Source organism: Chrysemys picta, chromosome 8, assembly GCF_011386835.1.
Source record: "Chrysemys picta bellii isolate R12L10 chromosome 8, ASM1138683v2, whole genome shotgun sequence".
NCBI classification, from domain to species: Eukaryota; Metazoa; Chordata; order Testudines; family Emydidae; genus Chrysemys; species Chrysemys picta.
In genome coordinates, this window is record NC_088798.1 from 100,007,499 (window position 1) to 100,025,332 (window position 17,834).

Consider the following 17,834-nt stretch of genomic DNA (forward strand, 5'->3'; position numbering starts at 1 on the left):
ATCTGGAGCAGAGATTCCCATGATGCAGTGCTTCCCTGCTTTTTCTGGTCCCAGAATTCAGTGTGGTTCTCTGCTCTCCATTCTGTATGCTAATTGAGATGTCGTAATCTTGTCACCCTTGTCAGGGGGGGTCTAGGTGTGTCTCCCAACGCCCTTCACTGCTCTCTGCAAGTTTTTTCCCCCTCTGATGGGTTTTGGTTTAAGCAGAGGCTGGGGTGTGTGTGTGTGTGTGTGTGTGTGTGTGTGTGTGTGTGTGTGTGTGTGTGTGTGTGTCTTTCATGAGTCAGGTTGGATATTGCACCCTGGTTCCCCAAGAACACAGAGGTGTCTGGTATCAGCTCCCTCCCTCTAGGGCTTGAGGGCTCAGAGTATAAATAGGGCTTCTGATTTTCGGTTTTAACCAACACACACAAATTTAAAAGGGAAATTTTAATTTATAGAATCATAGCAATATTGGGTTGGAAAGGACCTCGAGGGATCATCAAGTCCATCCCCTGGTTCTGACGCAGGGCTAAGCAAACCTTGACCATCATTGACAGGCGTTTGTCCAACCTGTTCTTAAAAACCTCCAATGGTGGGAGTTCAATCTGTGATTCACTATAATCCCCAGATCCTTTTTGGCAGTACTACAAGCTAGACACTTATTCCCCATTTTGTAGATGGGCATTTGATGTTTCCTTTGTAAGTGTAGCACTTTCTTTGTCTTGACTGCACTTCATCTTGTTGATTTGAGACCTATTCTCTAATTTGTCAAGGTTGTTTTGAATTCTAAATCCTGCCTTTCAAAATGCTTGGAACCCCTCCCAGCTTGATGTCATCCACACAATTTATAAGCACACTCCCTTATCCAAGTCATTAATGAAATATTGAATGGTACCGGATCCGGGACTGGCTCTTGCAAGTCCCCACTATATACTCAGTTTGACAGTGAGCCACTAACTATTCTTTGAGTACAGCCTTTCAACCAGTTTTGATCCTTATAGTAATTTCATCCAGACCACATTTCCCTAGTTTGAGTATGAGAATGTCCTGTGGGACTGTGTCCAAAGCCTCACTAAAGCAAGACGTATCACATCTACGGCTTCTCTCCTATCCACTAGGCCAACAACCCATCAAAGAAGGACATTACATTGGTTAGGCACAGTCGTGAGGCGGAGTGGTCTCCCTCCAAACTGGAATGTGAGGGACCACTACACTCCCCTGGGTGAGTGGATCCAAACCTGTTCCGCCCCCCTCACCAGAAGTACCAGGGTGATACAGGAGTAGAAAAGGAGAACCCTGGAGCTCGGTGGCTGCTGAGCCACAGAAGAGAGCAGATACCTCTGCAAGAGCCCATCTCAGCCCTGGAGTGGACCAGCGCCTTGCCATCAGGGGAGGCAGATGAGGACCCTGAAGAGCTGCTGGAGCTACCAGCGGCTGAATACTCAGAGGAGATGGGATCTTTGGACCACGGGACCCAGACTGTGGTAGGTTAAGTAGCCAAGGGGGACCAGACTCTCGTCTGGCTCTGCTGCCGGAGTGTGAGTCAACGTGTTGCGCTGGATTCCCCACTGATCCAATGGTGGAACACTTTGGCACTGTTAGGGACCTGGGCTGGGAAGTGGTGGAATCAGGTGAGCCTGCATCCCCCCGCCACCAGCCCCCACCCTGGGGTGGCGGCCTATTTATCCCTAGGCCAGGAGGCCCCGTGTGATGTTTGTAGCTGTCTGCCCCAGCCAGGTGGCTGTGGGTTAAGGACTGTGGTGCTTTGCCTGGCCCAGGGGGCTGGAGCTCTCCCCTATAAGACTGTTACTTATGGTCTGCCAGTAGTAGGCAGAGTGGCCTCCCTCCCTACTTGAGTGTGAGGGACCACTTGCTCTTGGTGAATCCATGCTGGCTATTCCTTATAACCCTGTTCTCCTGTAAGTGCTTACAAATTGATTGTTTAATAATTTGTTCCAGTATCTTTTCTATTATCAAAGTTACACTGTCTACTCTATCCTTCCCTGGATCCTCTCTGTTTCCCTTTTTAAAGAGAGTTACCCATCTCCAGTCCTCTGGGACCTCACCTTGGAGTTCTCAAAGATAATTGCTAGCAGTTCCAAGATTGCTTTAGATAGTTCGTTAAGTACCCTCAGATGGATTTCATCAGGCCCTGCTAACTTGAATACATCTAACTTATCAAACTATTATTTAACCTGTTCTTTCCCTAGCTTGGCTTGTGTTTCTTCCCCTTGTTATTAATGTTACTTGTGTTGAGTATCTGGTCACCATTAACTTTTTTAGTGACTACGGAAGCACAATAGATATTAAATCCCTCAGTCTTCTTGGTATCAGTTATTAGTTCTCATTCCTCACTAAGTAGAGGTCTACACTTTCCTTCATTTTTCTCTTGCTCCTAATGTATTTAAAGAACCTTTTCTTATAGCCTTTTATGTCCCTTGCTAGGTGTAACTTATTTTGTGCCCTGGCTTTTTGGATTTTGTTCCTATATGCATGTGTTATTCTTTTGTACTCCTCCTTAGCATTGTTTCCACTTTCTGTAGGATTCCTTTTTGATTTTCAGATAATTAATGAGCTCCTCTTCCTATTCCTCCTATCTTTCCTTTACATCAGGATAGTTTGCAGTTATGCCTTTAATATTGTCTCCTTGAGAAACTGCCAGCGTTTCTCAACCCCTTTATCCCTTAGATTGTCTTCCCATGGGACCTTACATTCTAGTTTTCTGAGTTTTTTAATGTCTGCTTTTTTTTTAAGGTGACTGTCCTTATTCTGCTGCTTTCACTGCTTCTCTTCCTTCGAACCATGACATCCGTCATTTCATCATCACTTTCACACAAATTGCCTTCCACCTTCAGATTCACAACCAATTCCTCCCTGTTGGTCAGAGTCAAGTCTAAAATGGCTGACTCCCTGGTTACTTCCTCCACTTTCTGAAACGGAAAGTGTTCCCCAATGTATTCCAAGAAATTATTCAAAAATTTGTGTTTTGCCATATTACTTTCCCAAAAGATGCCTCAGTAATTAAAGTTCCCTATTACTACCAGGTCATTTGTTTTTGATATTTCTGTTATTTGTTTTAGAAATGCCTCATCCACCTCCTCTTCCTGATTTGGTGTAGACCATTACCATAACGTCACCCCTAACATCCCCCTTTTATCTTTACCCAGAGACTTTCAACTAGTCTGCCTCTCACCTCCTTCTGGACCTCAAAACAAGTGTACATATTCTTGATGTATAATGCAACACCTCCTCCCTTTATTCCCTGCCTGTCTTTCTTAAAAAAGCTATCCTACTCTATTCCAATATTTGAGTCACAAAATTTATCCCTCTAAGTCTCTGTGAAGCTAATTAAGTATATTTTAGCTTAGGCCCGGCCCCCCGCCCTTGGCCCCTGCCCCCGCTGTTTCATGCAGGGAAAGAGGAAATCCCATCATCCTCCCTCCCCCTGCAGCCCAGCCAAATCTAGCAGCTGAGCCCAGCGTAGGGTAGGAGCCACTGGCCCCGGGGCATCCCCACCCCCACAATGGTTTATCTATCCACCAGGTTCCCTGGGGAGAGGCGTGTGACTGCTTTTGCGGCTTCCCTTTGCTTTCCTGTCAGAAAGTCATTTTTCTGTGGGGAAGCAAAGAAATCTGTGGGGGACATGAATTCTGTGGGCATGCAGTGGCGCAGAATTTCCCCAGGAGCAATATACATTTTTATTTTGCTTTATGTGTAAAATGTCTTTTTCTTTCCCATGGACTACCTTTTTAATTTACCCTGTCTGAGTAGGAGGGGAAGAAACTTGCTTTTGTTTGTTCAGATGATTTTATTTGGGATTTTGTACAGTTCCATTTAATATACATTTCCGTTTATAAGTAGCGAGTGACATTAAAGCGGTTACAGTTCTGGACATGAACATGAGATGTTATACCAGGATATACTCTTTGCATTGGCAGCATTTCTCCAATTTTTTGTCCCTTGTCGATCCAACCTCTGTATGTAACAGGCCTGATATAGAACATATGGACGCAGAAACCTTGAGACAAGGAGGGGGGGGGTGAGATTTAGGGAGGATAAAGGAAACATCAAACTTTGATCACTATCTGATCTCCTTGGCTGATTTTACTCTGACAATTTTCTGATTATCTTCCAATCTTGTACTGTCATTGGTGTTAGCACTGCTGGGAGCTCTAGTGCAGTCCAGCTAACCAGTAAAGCTGGTGTCTTTGGGAGGTCGGGGGAGGAATTTTTTTCTTATGGAACCAAACTACCGTGTATTTCAAGCTCCCTCTTTTTATTTTCCTTCTCTCATTTTTGTCTTTGTTTTCTTCACTTTAGGTCCTCATTTTTGTTCATTTGTCTAAGTGGGTGGAGAGCTAGAGGGGAAAAGGAGTGTGTTGCTGTTCCTTTTGATGGAGAATTTGGCCTGCTTTGTGTTTGAGTGAATGAGTTGTACTTGTATTCAAATATAGGACCAGATAGATTTGAGTGAAACACCGGCATTGGCCTACTTTACACAGTTATGATTTGCTTAACTTCCAAGTTGGTTTAGATCGTGCTTCTACCATAGCTCTCCAATTGGTTAAAATAGAAGGTAAACTTGTTTAATGACAAATCTTTAATAAATATTTAAATATTAGAGTATGGTAGCTCAGTTACCTGATCCACGAAGTTTGACCCCGTTATTAATGACACTTCTCCCTCCATGGGGGTTCATTCGTCTCTCAATCATGCCACTGAAAGGAGCATACACTGTTGAGCCATCTCCGCATATAACATCCACCCCTAGGTGCTTTCTTCTACCGTCCTCTCTGTAAGTGTGTAAATGTGCAAGTAATAAACAATGCTGACTTACATGTTCATTAGCCCTAAAGTATCACACTAGATACACCATGTAGATTATTTAAAGCAACACAGGGGGATATGGCTACCATTGTTAGCTTAGTTATGTTTCAAATTTTGTATTTCTGCAATGGAGGTAGAAGGATTTGAAGGTTCAGTCCAGTTATAATAATTGCAAATCTCTCTCAACTGTTAATCCGAGCGAGTCAAAAATATATTTTATTTTCTTTAAAAATTATTGAAAGAAATAAAATCTTCACTTTTACACTTTTTGAGTGTTTGGGGGATATACCAGGGTTTCAAAAAACAAAACAAAGTAACACAACCTCCCCCCTCACCCCACCAACATATACATATTTCCTTTGTTAACATGAAAAACAAAAAAACTTCACATTTTGAGGTTTTTGATATTTGCGAAAACACATAAAAACTCCTTGAACAAAAGGAAAATTGCTCAAGAAGGCCTGGGAGGAAAATAAACCTTTAATCATTGAGATTAAAAACAAAGTAAATTGTGGGGATGTATCATCCCTACACCAACCTAATGAAAAGTTCCATGAGGAGGTAAGGGTCACGATGGGACACTTGCCAGGTAAACAAATCATGGCCTTATGTAAGGCCCCCTGGTGGTCTAGGATTATATAAAATGATCATGGCCTTATGTAAGGCCCCCTGGTGGTCTAGGATTATATAAGATGAGGTAAACAAATCATGGCCTTATGTAAGGAACGGTTGAACCAATCGGTGTGGGGCTATACATGTGATAAACACATGATTCTCCTTCTTGTCCAATCCGTAGATGTGTGATTATAGCCTAATTGTGTTATGTAATGTTAAGAAAAACTATAAAAGAAAGCTTGCAATAAACAGAATTCGGATTCAGCTTGCAACCACATTGGTCGTGTGCTTTATGCGCTCCGCATGGGACCCCACAGTAAATTAGTAAGTTTGATAGAACTGGTCAAAACATTTCCATCTTCTCTAAATATCTCCAATTAGTTTGCTGGTGCTGCAGCCTGTTCACTCACTTACAAGGCTCAAAAGAACACTGGAGCTTCCACGAGTGTAAATCAGAAGAACTCCAATGACCTCATCGCTGCTACGCCCCTTTACACAAGCTGAGCACCTGACCTATGAGTTGGGAACTGGGGTCACTCAAGTGTGTGGAAGTGAGACCATTTCAATGTTAGTCCTTAACTAGTTCTGTCCCACCCGCGTCTAGAACAACAAACTGAACAGCCTCTAGAGAGCTGCATGTGAAATCATCTGGTGGTTTGAGTCCAGTTCCTAGAGGGCAAATGTCCTGTCCCCATCACAAAAATCCTTAGAAATAGCACTAAAGTAACTAAGGACCCATCCATGAGGGCCAAGGACTGAATGGGTCCTGGTGACGACTCTCTCCCTATTCTCAGTGTGATTCTGTCAATGAGGGATCAATGCACGCTGGAAGGATTGTTGCCCTGGTTCTTGTTTTGCAAACTGCTCTTCAGTGGTGTCATTCCGTCAGACTTCAGAAGCCCTGAGTGCTTTAAATGACAGTTGAACTCAGAAGTTTTGGTTCTTAGTGAACAGTTCGTTATTTTAGCAACAACAATGAACCAATAAAACACCCGTTCCACACACAGAAAAAGTGCTCTCAGTATCCTACCTTGGAGCTGTATAATATCCGCAGCCATATCCATCGCAGCCCCTTGCTTTGTTCCTAGGATTCCCAGCACATATCTGTCCCCATGGTCCTGCAGCAACTTAAGAAGAAATGGAATATACAAAAGTAAAGCTTTTTTGGCTTGTACAAGACATAATGCTCATATTAAATGTTTGGTATGCAACTAATAGATTTAAAATAGGAGGACGCTGAACTTTCTTTAATAATATGTGTTATAATGTGTCACTTCCAAATATACATTGGTTGTGTGAGTGCCATGGATGAATGGCTCTTTATTTCTTTAAGTTAGTGTGAACAGAGTGGTGTTCTTTTTCCTTTTAAATAGAATACACAGTATAGAAGAGAAGATCTTGATATTTTTTGATCCAACCCAAGTTTTTCTTGTAGAACTCTGGAAGGGTTCCCATGCTTTACTTAGATTGTAAGCTCTTTGGAGCAGGGGCTCACTTTTTTGTGTGTATTTGTACAGCACCTGACACACTGAGATTCTGGCCCATGACTGTGGCATGTAGATGATACTGCAATAGAAATAATGAATAATAACTTAGGCTAAGGATCAGATACTATCCTCCCTCTTCAGTGGAAATTTCTGGATGGTAATAAGGATTTGAGTTTATTATTTAGCTCTGAAGTAGAAGAATATGCGTGAGGGGTCAGAGGAGGCTATGAATGTTGGCTGTCCATCAGTCTGAACTATTTAGAGGAAAATGTAGCTCACTGAGAGAGTCAGAAAACAAAACAACACTCCATTGTAACTGCAAATTGAGATTATGCTAGCGGAAGAACACACCTTTCCAGCTTACCTCGGCCTGAGTCTCAGAAAAGTGAACCTGCAGAGCTGGGGATTTGCATTCTGTAAGAGTCATATAATTAATAGGACATAATTGACCCAGCAAGCTTCTGTTTCGACACAGCCCTCATAAAAAGCCCCCTGACATCCCTTCATGGACTTCAGCGCACTCTAGATCAGGTTCTATGCCAGGTGACAATGAAGCGTAAATTACTTGGATGTATTTTGAGAACTGCTAAGTGGAAGGCCAGGCCTCTCTGTTTCACAATATTGATTTAAAACTGTTCCTTTTTGAGTTTTTTACCTCCTTCTGATAACACTTTTTGGGCCTGAGCTCTGCTTGGTGTAGCTGAGGAAGGGAGAGTGAAACTGACTTTCTGCCACCTTTCTTCCAGCATGAGGAACACGAGCTTCAACTCCCCCAGAAGACTTTTTAATTCTTGGAGGAGTGGTAGGCAGGAAGGGGTGGCATGGAGGTGGCTGTGTCCCCCAGGTATTCCTATCCAAGGGCTTTTTCTAACTGGCTGATTAAACCAAGTTTCTGTGTCATTTTGTGCCTCCAGAGCAGTGCAAAGGGCGAAGCATTTAGCCTACTATTTGTCTTGCAGCAGCATGCTACGTATTTTATAGTTAGGTAAGAAGACAAGGTCCCTATCCCGGTGAACTTGCAATTTAACAGATAACATACAAACAAACCAAGTGGTGGGAAAGGGAGCACTGAAAAGCTGTGCAATGGAGCCCACACTTTGTACTTCCATGTTGTTTGTACAGAGTGTGTGGGAAGGAGTTTTTTAAACACCCATATTCACAAGATTAACCTAGTTATAGGGAGCATGGGTCTCGGTCAAGAAAGTGTTTGGGTTGGAACACTTAGATTTTTTCAGATTTTTTTGACCAAAACAATTCAGTTAATTCAACATATGTTCATGAAATGTTTCAGTCAACCCAAATCTGCATTGTTCTGCAAAAAAAAAAAGAGTTGTGGCCAAAGTGTTTTTCCAGCTCTAGTGCTCGTTCATCGTTCAGACAAAAGAGCAAAATGGGAGAAATGAAGAGGTGAGGGAATGTGTAGAATAAGAACTAATAAGGTGAAGAAATAAATATCATTATGGAGTCTCTTTCCTGTAGGAGGAATAAATTCTGCCTTTAAATCAGTGATTCTCAACCTGCGACCCATGAGCTGATTGTCACCCAATCAGCACACAGCTGTGGCCCATGTGACATCCTCAGGGCCTTACAGGTAGTATTGGATGTGCCCCACAATGGTAAATAGGTTGATAATCACTGCTTTAAATACATGTGCGGCTCCCACTGAAGTAAGTGCTGGGCATATCCAAGGCTGGAGATTGGTCGCTAAGAAACTATGTGACCATGGTACTGGCAATATGGCTTAGTCCTTGAAGATTCTTGTAAAAGGCGCTCATTGGAATGAAACATACCATCCTATTACCCTGCTCGGAAAGAGATAAGTGGGTTCTGCTGACTCCCTTAGGGCAATGACTTGTTATCCCACCAAGAGAGAAAAGATGTAGGTGTAGCTCTGTCTAGGGGAAACAGTCCTGAGGGAGGAATCAGAGGAAGAAGGTTTGAGCTAATCCTTACTGTTCTTTCTCTTTTTATTTATTTATTTATTTGTTTAAAGAAAGGCAGACCCCAGCAAGGAGCTGAGTTTGGAATCTATATATAGTGTTTGTGCAGGTTGGGAAAGGTACCTACTGACCACACCAAAGAAGGTCAATACAATTCTGCTGGTGCCTCCATTATTCGTTCCATCTTGGTTCAATAAGAATACCAGTTCACAATCTCTCTCCTTGGAAACTAGATCCTGCCCTAGCATCAGTGTTACCCCTTTTGACCCAAGTGGCTAGTCCAAGTTTCAGGGCCCTGGGGGCTGTTCCAGTTGGAAGTAGAAATTGATAGGATTGGTATTTTCTCTGATGCCGTTTTGTTTCTTTACAAATAATGTCTAAAGTCCTGTGTCTCTGAACACAGAAGGAATCGAATAGCAGAAAATAGCAAGAGCACCTTTTCAGCCAGCTCCCCTGATCCAAAAAACCTTTCTCCAATTTTTTTTCCAGGGTCAGCCACTGCACTTTCTGATACTCTAGGCGCACTCTCTGTCTGTCATATTGCCCGTTTTGCTCCATACCCCACACCACCCCAAAACAATACTCAGCCAAAAGCTCCCTGGCAGTTTCCCACCCTTCTTTTGTCCTAGGTAGCAGTTTTATGTCTAACAGGGTTCCTCCCAGCTCATAACAATACTTTATTCTAGATATGCTCCATTTATTTTTATGGACCCTTTGTAGAATAATATATTTTTCAATGTGAGTATAGGTAGCAGAATCCATCCCTTGGCAATTTAATATAGAAACAAACCTATAGAAATATTCTAGGATGATGTCTCTTCAGCCATGCTATTACTATTTACAGCAGAGGGAAAAGGTAGTAATATCGGATACTCACCACAAGACATTAATCATGTATGCCACGTCCATAACGAGTTCACCTAGTAATTACATAGCGGATGTATGGAAAAGAATAACATGCCTTTATCTACACACAGGAGAGTATAGTTTTATGGTTTCATGCTTTAATAGTATTTTTAAATCCTCTACAATTATTCAAAGAATCCAAGAGCATTTTTTATTTCTTGATACAGTGATTGTATAGAGAGATACTGTACAGGGCCGGCTCTAGGGTTTTTGCCGCCCCAAGCAGCCAAAAAAAAAAAAAAAAAAAAAAAGGCACGATCTGCAGCACTACTGCCGCTGCTTCATCCAAGAGGGAGTGAGGGACCCACCGTCAAATTGCCACCAAAGAACCGGACGTGCCGCCCCTCTCCGTTGGCCGCCCCAAGCACCTGATTGCTAAGCTGGTGCCTGGAGCCGGCCCTGACTATAGATATAGCTGTTGTTGGATAATATAGGTATATAAGGGGGTCAGTTAGCTTGGTTAAAGAAAATATATGCCTTGCACTTAGCAGTTGTGGGAAGGCTTTGAAAAATGGTCTGCTTGATTGGAAATACTGGGCTTGAAATGTGGCTTACTTGGAAAAAAATGGACCTAAAAGGTAACTGATAACATAGGACCTTGCAAAAGGCCTCAATTATCCCAGATGGTTCTAACAATAAAGGAGGATTGTGCCTAATGAACCAGCAATGACTCCAATCAGACCAAAACCTGGTTATTAGCTAGGATATTGAGAGTCAATATGACATCACTTGTTTGATGCACAGTATAAAAGAACCAGGCTTGCTAAGGGTATTTATCAGATCCTATCCAATCACGCTGAAGCAAGCCAGGATGCAAGGGGTTATCCCGAGACTGATCCTCTCATGAGTATTCTGATCAAATGCTTATGAATGTGTATTTATTGTATGGATGACTGCTTATTGCTGAAGCTTTTAGACATGTTTGAAGCAATTGCACAAATACAATTTGGCCTTTAGATTTAACAAAGGGATTTATGGTTAAATGGGTGTTGTGGTGGTATCCTCATAAACAATTATATCCAATGGTTATACAGAAGCGGATACACATACCAAATCACGAGTGAAGGAGGGATGTGAGAAATATGTTTGAGCTATTAGTGGTTCCATAAAGGCCTTCACAAGTAATATAGAGTAAATGGGGTAAAAAGTGTGTATTTCTCTCAAACCTGTTTCCTCGAATAGGACTTGGTCACTTGGAGGAAAGACCTTTTATACAGTAGTAACCGAAAAATACCTAAATCTAATCACATCCAAGAAACTTACATTGCATGACAGCAATTTATTTAAAAACAGAGAACGTTTCCTCCTCTGTTGTTCTGGTCCTTTTATTACAGGATCACAGATAGAGAAACAGTCTGAAATGGTCTATACCTTTTGATCTTTGTCATTATTTAAAACCATTTACAGGTTTTTGGGAGAAACCCCAAATTGCTGATGGAGTTAATATACTGTTACCTGTCTATAGTCTCTCTTATGCAATGGACATAGATTAATACTATTAATATTTTACTGTAATCTTTATCAGTAACTTGTATGGATTTTGCTGTTAAAGTATTTATACAAAATTAAGATGTGATTTTTCAAAAGCACAAGTTGCAGTTAAGCCCAGATCTGCCCTTCCTTAAGAGTGTTTTTCCAGCAAAAAATGCTAGTTTAAAATCAGCAACATTACAATATTATTTTGACTTACCAGATGAAATCAAGGTAGCAACAATGATTGCTCTGACTATGAGCATCTTCGTCTGTGTCACCAGAGTTGTGGTTTCAAGTGAAGGGTCTAAAATACTTTGCTTTCTATTTATGCATTCCAAAAGAGGTTGTGTCTTAGTTCCCAGCCAATCAGACATTAGCAGGGAAATTTAATAGGAACCCATTATCTTGGTTGAGAACTTAATCTGTAAAGCCAAATATCAACCGGAACAGAGCCTTTTTGTGGGGGCGTCCTGGCAGGGCAGATAATAAATATTGTGGAAACGCCAAACCCTTCGGCAAAAGTAATGATGTTGTTTAGGAGAATGCAATGCAATTAACTTGTCTGGGGTATTTTTAACAACTGAACAGTGGGTTTTTTTTAAAAAAAGGGAGAATTCAAGGACAAATTGCGATATCTATTTCTGCATTCCTCAGAAGTCTGTAGCTAAATTCCTGATTTCAGAAAGATAGTTGGATGGAAGGTAGGAAGAGAATTCCAGCTAATCTGTAAAGGTACTTGGGCAGGTCTGCAGACACACACACACATCACTTTTGGGAAGGAAATCAGCTAGTTGGACAATACTGTACTTCAGAATGTGACCACTGAGTAATCAACCTTATTTTGGAAAAGTTGTGGGCAAATAGAACCTTATTACAGTGTTCCAGGAAATGTTCTTCCTTGTCTCACCAGAAAATGGGACACTTCTTGCTGAGTTACATAAGTCTATTTCATTATACATCCTAGATTTGATACACCTTCAGAGTTAACACCAGGAAAAGCCACAGGGTTACAGTCTGGAGCATGGCTGAATGTAAAAACAGGAAACCTTCTAGTAATGTGATTAAACCAAATTACAGGAAATTCAAGAAATGGAGAATGCTGAAGCATGAATAAGGCAAACTGTAGTTATTTTGGAGAAGGGAGGGAATGTGACCTATTGGTGGTATCCAGAGGCTGAGAGTTAAGTTTATATTCTTGTCTCTTCCTTTGCCAGGTGTAAGTCTTTAGGGCGTCATTATTTCCCAGATGGCCTACCTGTAAAAGAAAAATGAAAAAATAGGTTACATATAATTTGATTATGGGCCGTTCAGACCTGGTGGATGTACTCTCACCCCTTTTCCTTTCATTCCCCCTCTCTTTCCTTTCATAGTATCAAACTTGCTTCTGAAAAGCAATTGCCTTTCCAATCTTGGTGACAAAACCAGAAGAGGAGGTTTAGATACAGGGGACTCAAACAAAAAATCCTTGTCCTCATAAAGTTGGAGGGGGTTAGAATGAAATTAAATACAACAATAGAAAGAAAGAGTGTTGGTATGTATTCTTCTGTACTTAGTGGCAACACGGAAAAAAAGGAAGGAAATGGGGAAAAGTCAAGAAACCTCGAATGTTGATATATTCTTTTCATTTTGATGAAAAACTGGACACTTTAAGAAAAGGGGCTGGAGGTTATGAAATCATCGAGTGCTTAATAAAAGGCAATTTTTCCCCCAAAAAAGTTTTGAAGGAAAAATTTTGGCCATTTCTACTCTCAAGGTATGATTTAGTGCTAGGAATTCATATGTTGCAAAGGGTAAAGGCTGCTCGTTTTCAAAGTCCAAATACACAGACCACAAAATACACCTCTACCCTGATATAACGTGACCTGATATAACACGAATTCAGATATAACGCGGTAAAGCAGTGCTCCGGGGGGACGGGGCTGCGCACTCCGGCGGATCAAAGCAAGTTCGATAGAACGCGGTTTCACCTATAACACGGTAAGATTTTTTGGTCCCGAGGACAGCATTATATCAGGGTAGAGGTGTATTTCAAACCATTAATAAATAAGATTGGATGAATTATTTTTCCTAATAAAACAGAGTGAATATTTTGTTCTTTTTTGTGAAGTTACTAAAAATCCTTTCCAAATCTTATTTGATTAACCTTAGTCATTGCACTTACGTAGCAAACAGCAGTGGCGCGTTTCAGGTCCCCCGCATCTATAGTTAGCGTATGAACCAGAACAATAATTGCTCCTATACTGACATATCCCTCTGCGGTCTAAACAAGCTCGATCGCGGAACAGAATCCACACGTGCTCGTTCAGTTTACCTAGGAAATAACAGAGTTCTTTAAAATCTCATTAGAAATTGATACTATCCATCATTTATTTGAGTAACCACGATCACAGTGACACCGGCATTAATCACTGGCACAGACTCTGTCCATGAAAGATTTTCTCCAGGACTGTGTCCAGACCAATGGTAAAGGACTCACCCCATTACTTGTCCTTATATCCTCTTGCATAGCCCTAAGCAATTCCTCCCCTTTCTCAGGGATTTCAAATGTCAAACACTTGTAAATGGTTATCCTGACTCCCTTAGTTATTATCTAGCCAAGCTATGTATAGTCTTTAATCCTTCCTCAAAAGCCAATCTTTTGATCCTCTTCATCATTTTATTACCACTTCCGTTTGCTGGCACCTTATGGGTATTGGTTGCTCACAGCTGTATATGGAGATCTAGGCACGATCTCAGTACCATACAGTAGTGGGCCAGATGAAACAGAGGTTCCATCCATATGCCTCCAGAGGAAGGCACACCATTCCCCACCCTCACCACCATTACGTGGCTAAATCTGCAATATTTTTAGGAGGGGAAGATTTCAGCTTGACCCCAGCTGGTGACCAGGTGACATGCTGGGCTAAAGAACACCTACGAGGCATGGTTCAAATCCACTTATGCTGGTTTCCCATAGCCTGGATGGGGTTTCCCCTGAGCTTAATTTTCTCTGAGGAGTCTCAGCTCCAGAAAATGTAAAGAGCCATTGCAGAAGAAGCAGGAAGAGGTGTTTCTCTGGTCCTCCTACTAATTTAGGGATGGAAATCCACCTAGCCAGATGATCCTTCCCATGGAGGGAAGGAGTCTCCTCCACACTTCCATGAAAGCACAAAATGGTGGAAGGAGGCAGCCAGGCCATCCCCCGCTCTCTCCTATGGAATCTGAGGGAAGAGAAGGGGATGTACCTCAGAAGAAAACTTCAGATAAGGGATGGCGGAACCAAGGGTTTGTCACAAGTCAGTTGAGGGCCACTTCACCTTGAATGATTCCTTAGAATATGTGCTAACCACTTATGGTAAACTCTCTCTTCAATCTTGTAGTTAGCCTTGACACTAAGTACCTTTCTCAGAACTGAAGAAGAGCTCTGTGTAACTTGAAATCTTGTCTCTCTCACCAACAGAAGTTGGTCTAATGAAATATTACTTCACCCACCTTGTCTTTCTAAGACTATTCTTATGAAGTCTCGATGTATTATAAATGTATACTTTCGAAAACTGATATCAATAGACTATAAAATAGCTTGTACTTACACGAAGTAGGGCAAGGCATGCAGCATTTTCTATTTTTATCACTTCCGCACAACCCAGAAACCATCTCAGACCAGCATCTTTTTTGCCGGTAGTCATAGCACTTCCCAAGTTTTTTCTCACATTGAACATCAGCAGCAACTAACAAGTAGAAAAGACTTGGTTCAGAAATGTCACGGACATGTTATGCTGGGCTATTACAGTGAAGTGCAAAGGGGTAACTGAATAGTAAATAAGTGCTAATAAAATTCCTGAGGAGTTCCTCACTAACTATTACTCTGGACTTGGCTGTACCTCTATGAAAGCTGAGCTGTGAGGATTTTCTCACTAGTTCTCTAAAATAAGTCATCCGCATTGAAAATGCACATTCAGTGTGGAATCCGAACAGAAGTAAGTGCCCTACTCTTTTTAAAAAAGAGAGAGAAAAAAGGCTTAATTTAGAATGTCACTCACCCTCTGTGAAGACGAATGACTTAGTTTTTTGGGGGGGTGGTCTGATTTCTAAAATGAGAAACTTTTAACCAATTGAAAACGTATTTCTTAGCATGCTCAGTGGCCACTTATTAAGATTTTAGGTATAGCCTAGTTGTTCCCCTCCCCACCTGAATGATAACAGTAAGGAGCAGAGTGAACTACATTCTGCGGTGACCAGAAGGCCAAATTGAGAGTCATGAGGGAACTGCTTGTTCCAGGCTGCTGCTGGGACAATTTGCCTGAGATTCCAACTGTTTCATTGAGAAGCACATAGCAAAATCCCCCAACTGCTTATTTGGATCCCAGGCTCTGCAATGTGATCTGCCAGTTCAGAATCCCATGCCCATCCAGAGTCTAGTCCTACAAGGGACCCTGCAGGGATGCAGGGACCCAGACTAGACATTGCGAGATAGGTAAGTTAGCTGATATGTCTTTCACAAACACACAACCTTTGCTTTGTAATCACACATACAGCTGCCCTGGTAACCCAGCCTTCCAGAAATCTTTCCAGCCAAACAGCAGCAACAGCAAAGGGGTGGTGTCATTCTCCCCCATTTCATTCATCTAAGATGTGAATTTCAGAACCTTGTTTATAGCATGCTCAATAATGTTAACATTTGCCCAGGCAATTTCTTCCTCCTTCCAACCACGAACAGTAGGCAAAGAGAGGATTGTTAGAAAAGGAAATTGTTAACAGACAGTTTTTCCCCTAGCAAATGAAAAAGTTAGATACAGCAATACCATTCATGAAGGTGTATACTATTCAGGCCAAGCGAAAGATACTTGTTTGCCAAGAAAGTGCAAAAATGTTTCCCCCAAACTTCCCCTAAAATTTTCATATACATTTGTTTGTTTGTTTTTTAATTTTCAAACTTTATCCCATCCCTAATTAACCCACACAGGACCAAGCCAGGTCTGTTCATCACTAGCCTCACCAAACATTACAGATGTTCTCCAAAATCTTTTATTTCAAAATATTCCATTATAATTTAAACTGATCAATACTGAATAGCAGCAAAATTCCCTATCAGCAAATCTGTTCTCTTTAGTTCTATTTTGATTAAATTAGAGTTGCTAAATGAGAAAGTAAAGACTAGCATGACACCATCCTTTCCAGTCCTCACATTTCTAATTAAAATCCTCTTGGAGACTATACCTCTAGAACTAACTCTGTATTGCTGAAAATATTGATAAACTTTTAACTGATTTTTACTGGTGTAATACTCCTCCACTATTATATATAGATAATATTTTAAAATCTATTTTACTGTAGCAATTTAAAACAATAAACTTCTATAGAATTTGCAGTTCAGTATAATCTCAATAATAATAATTACTAATAACTAGCTCTTGTATAGCATCTTTTATCCATAGGTATCAATTAAGCTGGGTCACTTTAAGTTCATCTAGACAAGTTGACTTTGTTATAGACTTACCGACTGAAATCAAGGCAAAGACAAAAATCAGTGAAATCATTCTGTACGCTTCACCACGATTCTATGCTCATGCAACAGTATTGGACTTTTTTCTCATCCTGCTACTTATGAATACCAGTGAAGGCCACCCTGGCTTTCAAGCCAATCCAAATTCATATACTTTCAATTCAGTGTAAAGGAGGCAGTCTTATTACATGAGCTAATCTGGAGACAAAAATGCCGTCTCAGTGTGTATTGCTCCAATACAAAACATATGAGCACATGGGGATTTCTGCCTGAGAGATATCCAAAACCAGGATTTTCTCTCAATTCTCCACAAAGTCGTGCACAATAAACATGCTAGCTATGTTTGACTCTAAAATATTGCTGTGCCACAGATGACTTTAGGTGAATGGGCCTTTGAAAGCTTGTTTCTGTTGTTTCCTAGATATTGCAAAAACTGTCACTGGAAACCTGGATTAACAGGTATGACGCTATCTCTGTCACAGACCCTTGACTAATCCTGCTTTCTTTACTAAGGGGGAAACGGAGTTCAGTGGGAATAATTGCTGAGTACGGATTGCAAGATTTGCCCCCTTTGTATCCTCTCTCTTTATTTTTCAACTTGTTTTGTTCCGACTTCTCATGAAATTAGTTGAATGGGTTAAACTTGCTAAGCATAAAACATTCAGCAAATAATTTAGGCTATCTTCTTGGACAAAGATAAGAGGTGAATGCTCATTGGCTGCTTTTTTTTGAGCAGGAGTGGCAAGGATACAATCTCTTCCTTGTTCACGTTCTGTATCTTCAGTTATAATTTGTTTCACATGAATGTACAAAGGAACACTGAGTACAAATGTGAGTATCTGCTCCATTGGCCGAGACCTAGAAAAGTATTCTGATGACCCAAGGGAATTTCTTATTAATGGTTAACATTCATATTTGCCATCAGTCCGAAGCATAGCTGGTTTTCCTTTGCTGAGTAGCTCGTAGCAGAAAGAATTGGAGCAAGTGAGAGAAAGTCAGAGCCAGAAATGGGCAGACTGAAACAAAAGCAAATTTACACCTTGTTATCTTCCATAATTGAAGAGCCAGTAAGTAAGAGTGTGTGGAAGACCAGAGATATTGAAGCCAGAAACCTGAATGTTT

At 41.1% G+C, this 17,834-nt stretch overlaps 1 protein-coding gene across 1 annotated transcript in view; it reads right to left on the reverse strand.

The window, feature by feature from the left end:
• LOC112058655 (myeloid protein 1-like) overlaps nt 1-17,316 on the reverse strand; it is a 38,000-nt gene extending 20,684 nt beyond the window's left edge. The window contains exons 1-8 of the mRNA XM_065553646.1: nt 16,707-17,316; nt 14,800-14,937; nt 13,392-13,541; nt 11,448-12,485; nt 6,455-6,551; nt 4,624-4,775; nt 3,837-4,000; nt 2,765-2,912 (exon numbers count right to left, since the gene is read on the reverse strand). Coding sequence (XP_065409718.1) covers nt 2,765-2,912; nt 3,837-4,000; nt 4,624-4,775; nt 6,455-6,551; nt 11,448-11,604 — 718 coding nt within the window. The 5' untranslated portion in view covers nt 11,605-12,485; nt 13,392-13,541; nt 14,800-14,937; nt 16,707-17,316. The remainder of the gene's footprint in view (nt 1-2,764; nt 2,913-3,836; nt 4,001-4,623; nt 4,776-6,454; nt 6,552-11,447; nt 12,486-13,391; nt 13,542-14,799; nt 14,938-16,706) is intronic.
• Between the last annotated feature and the right edge of the window lie 518 nt (nt 17,317-17,834).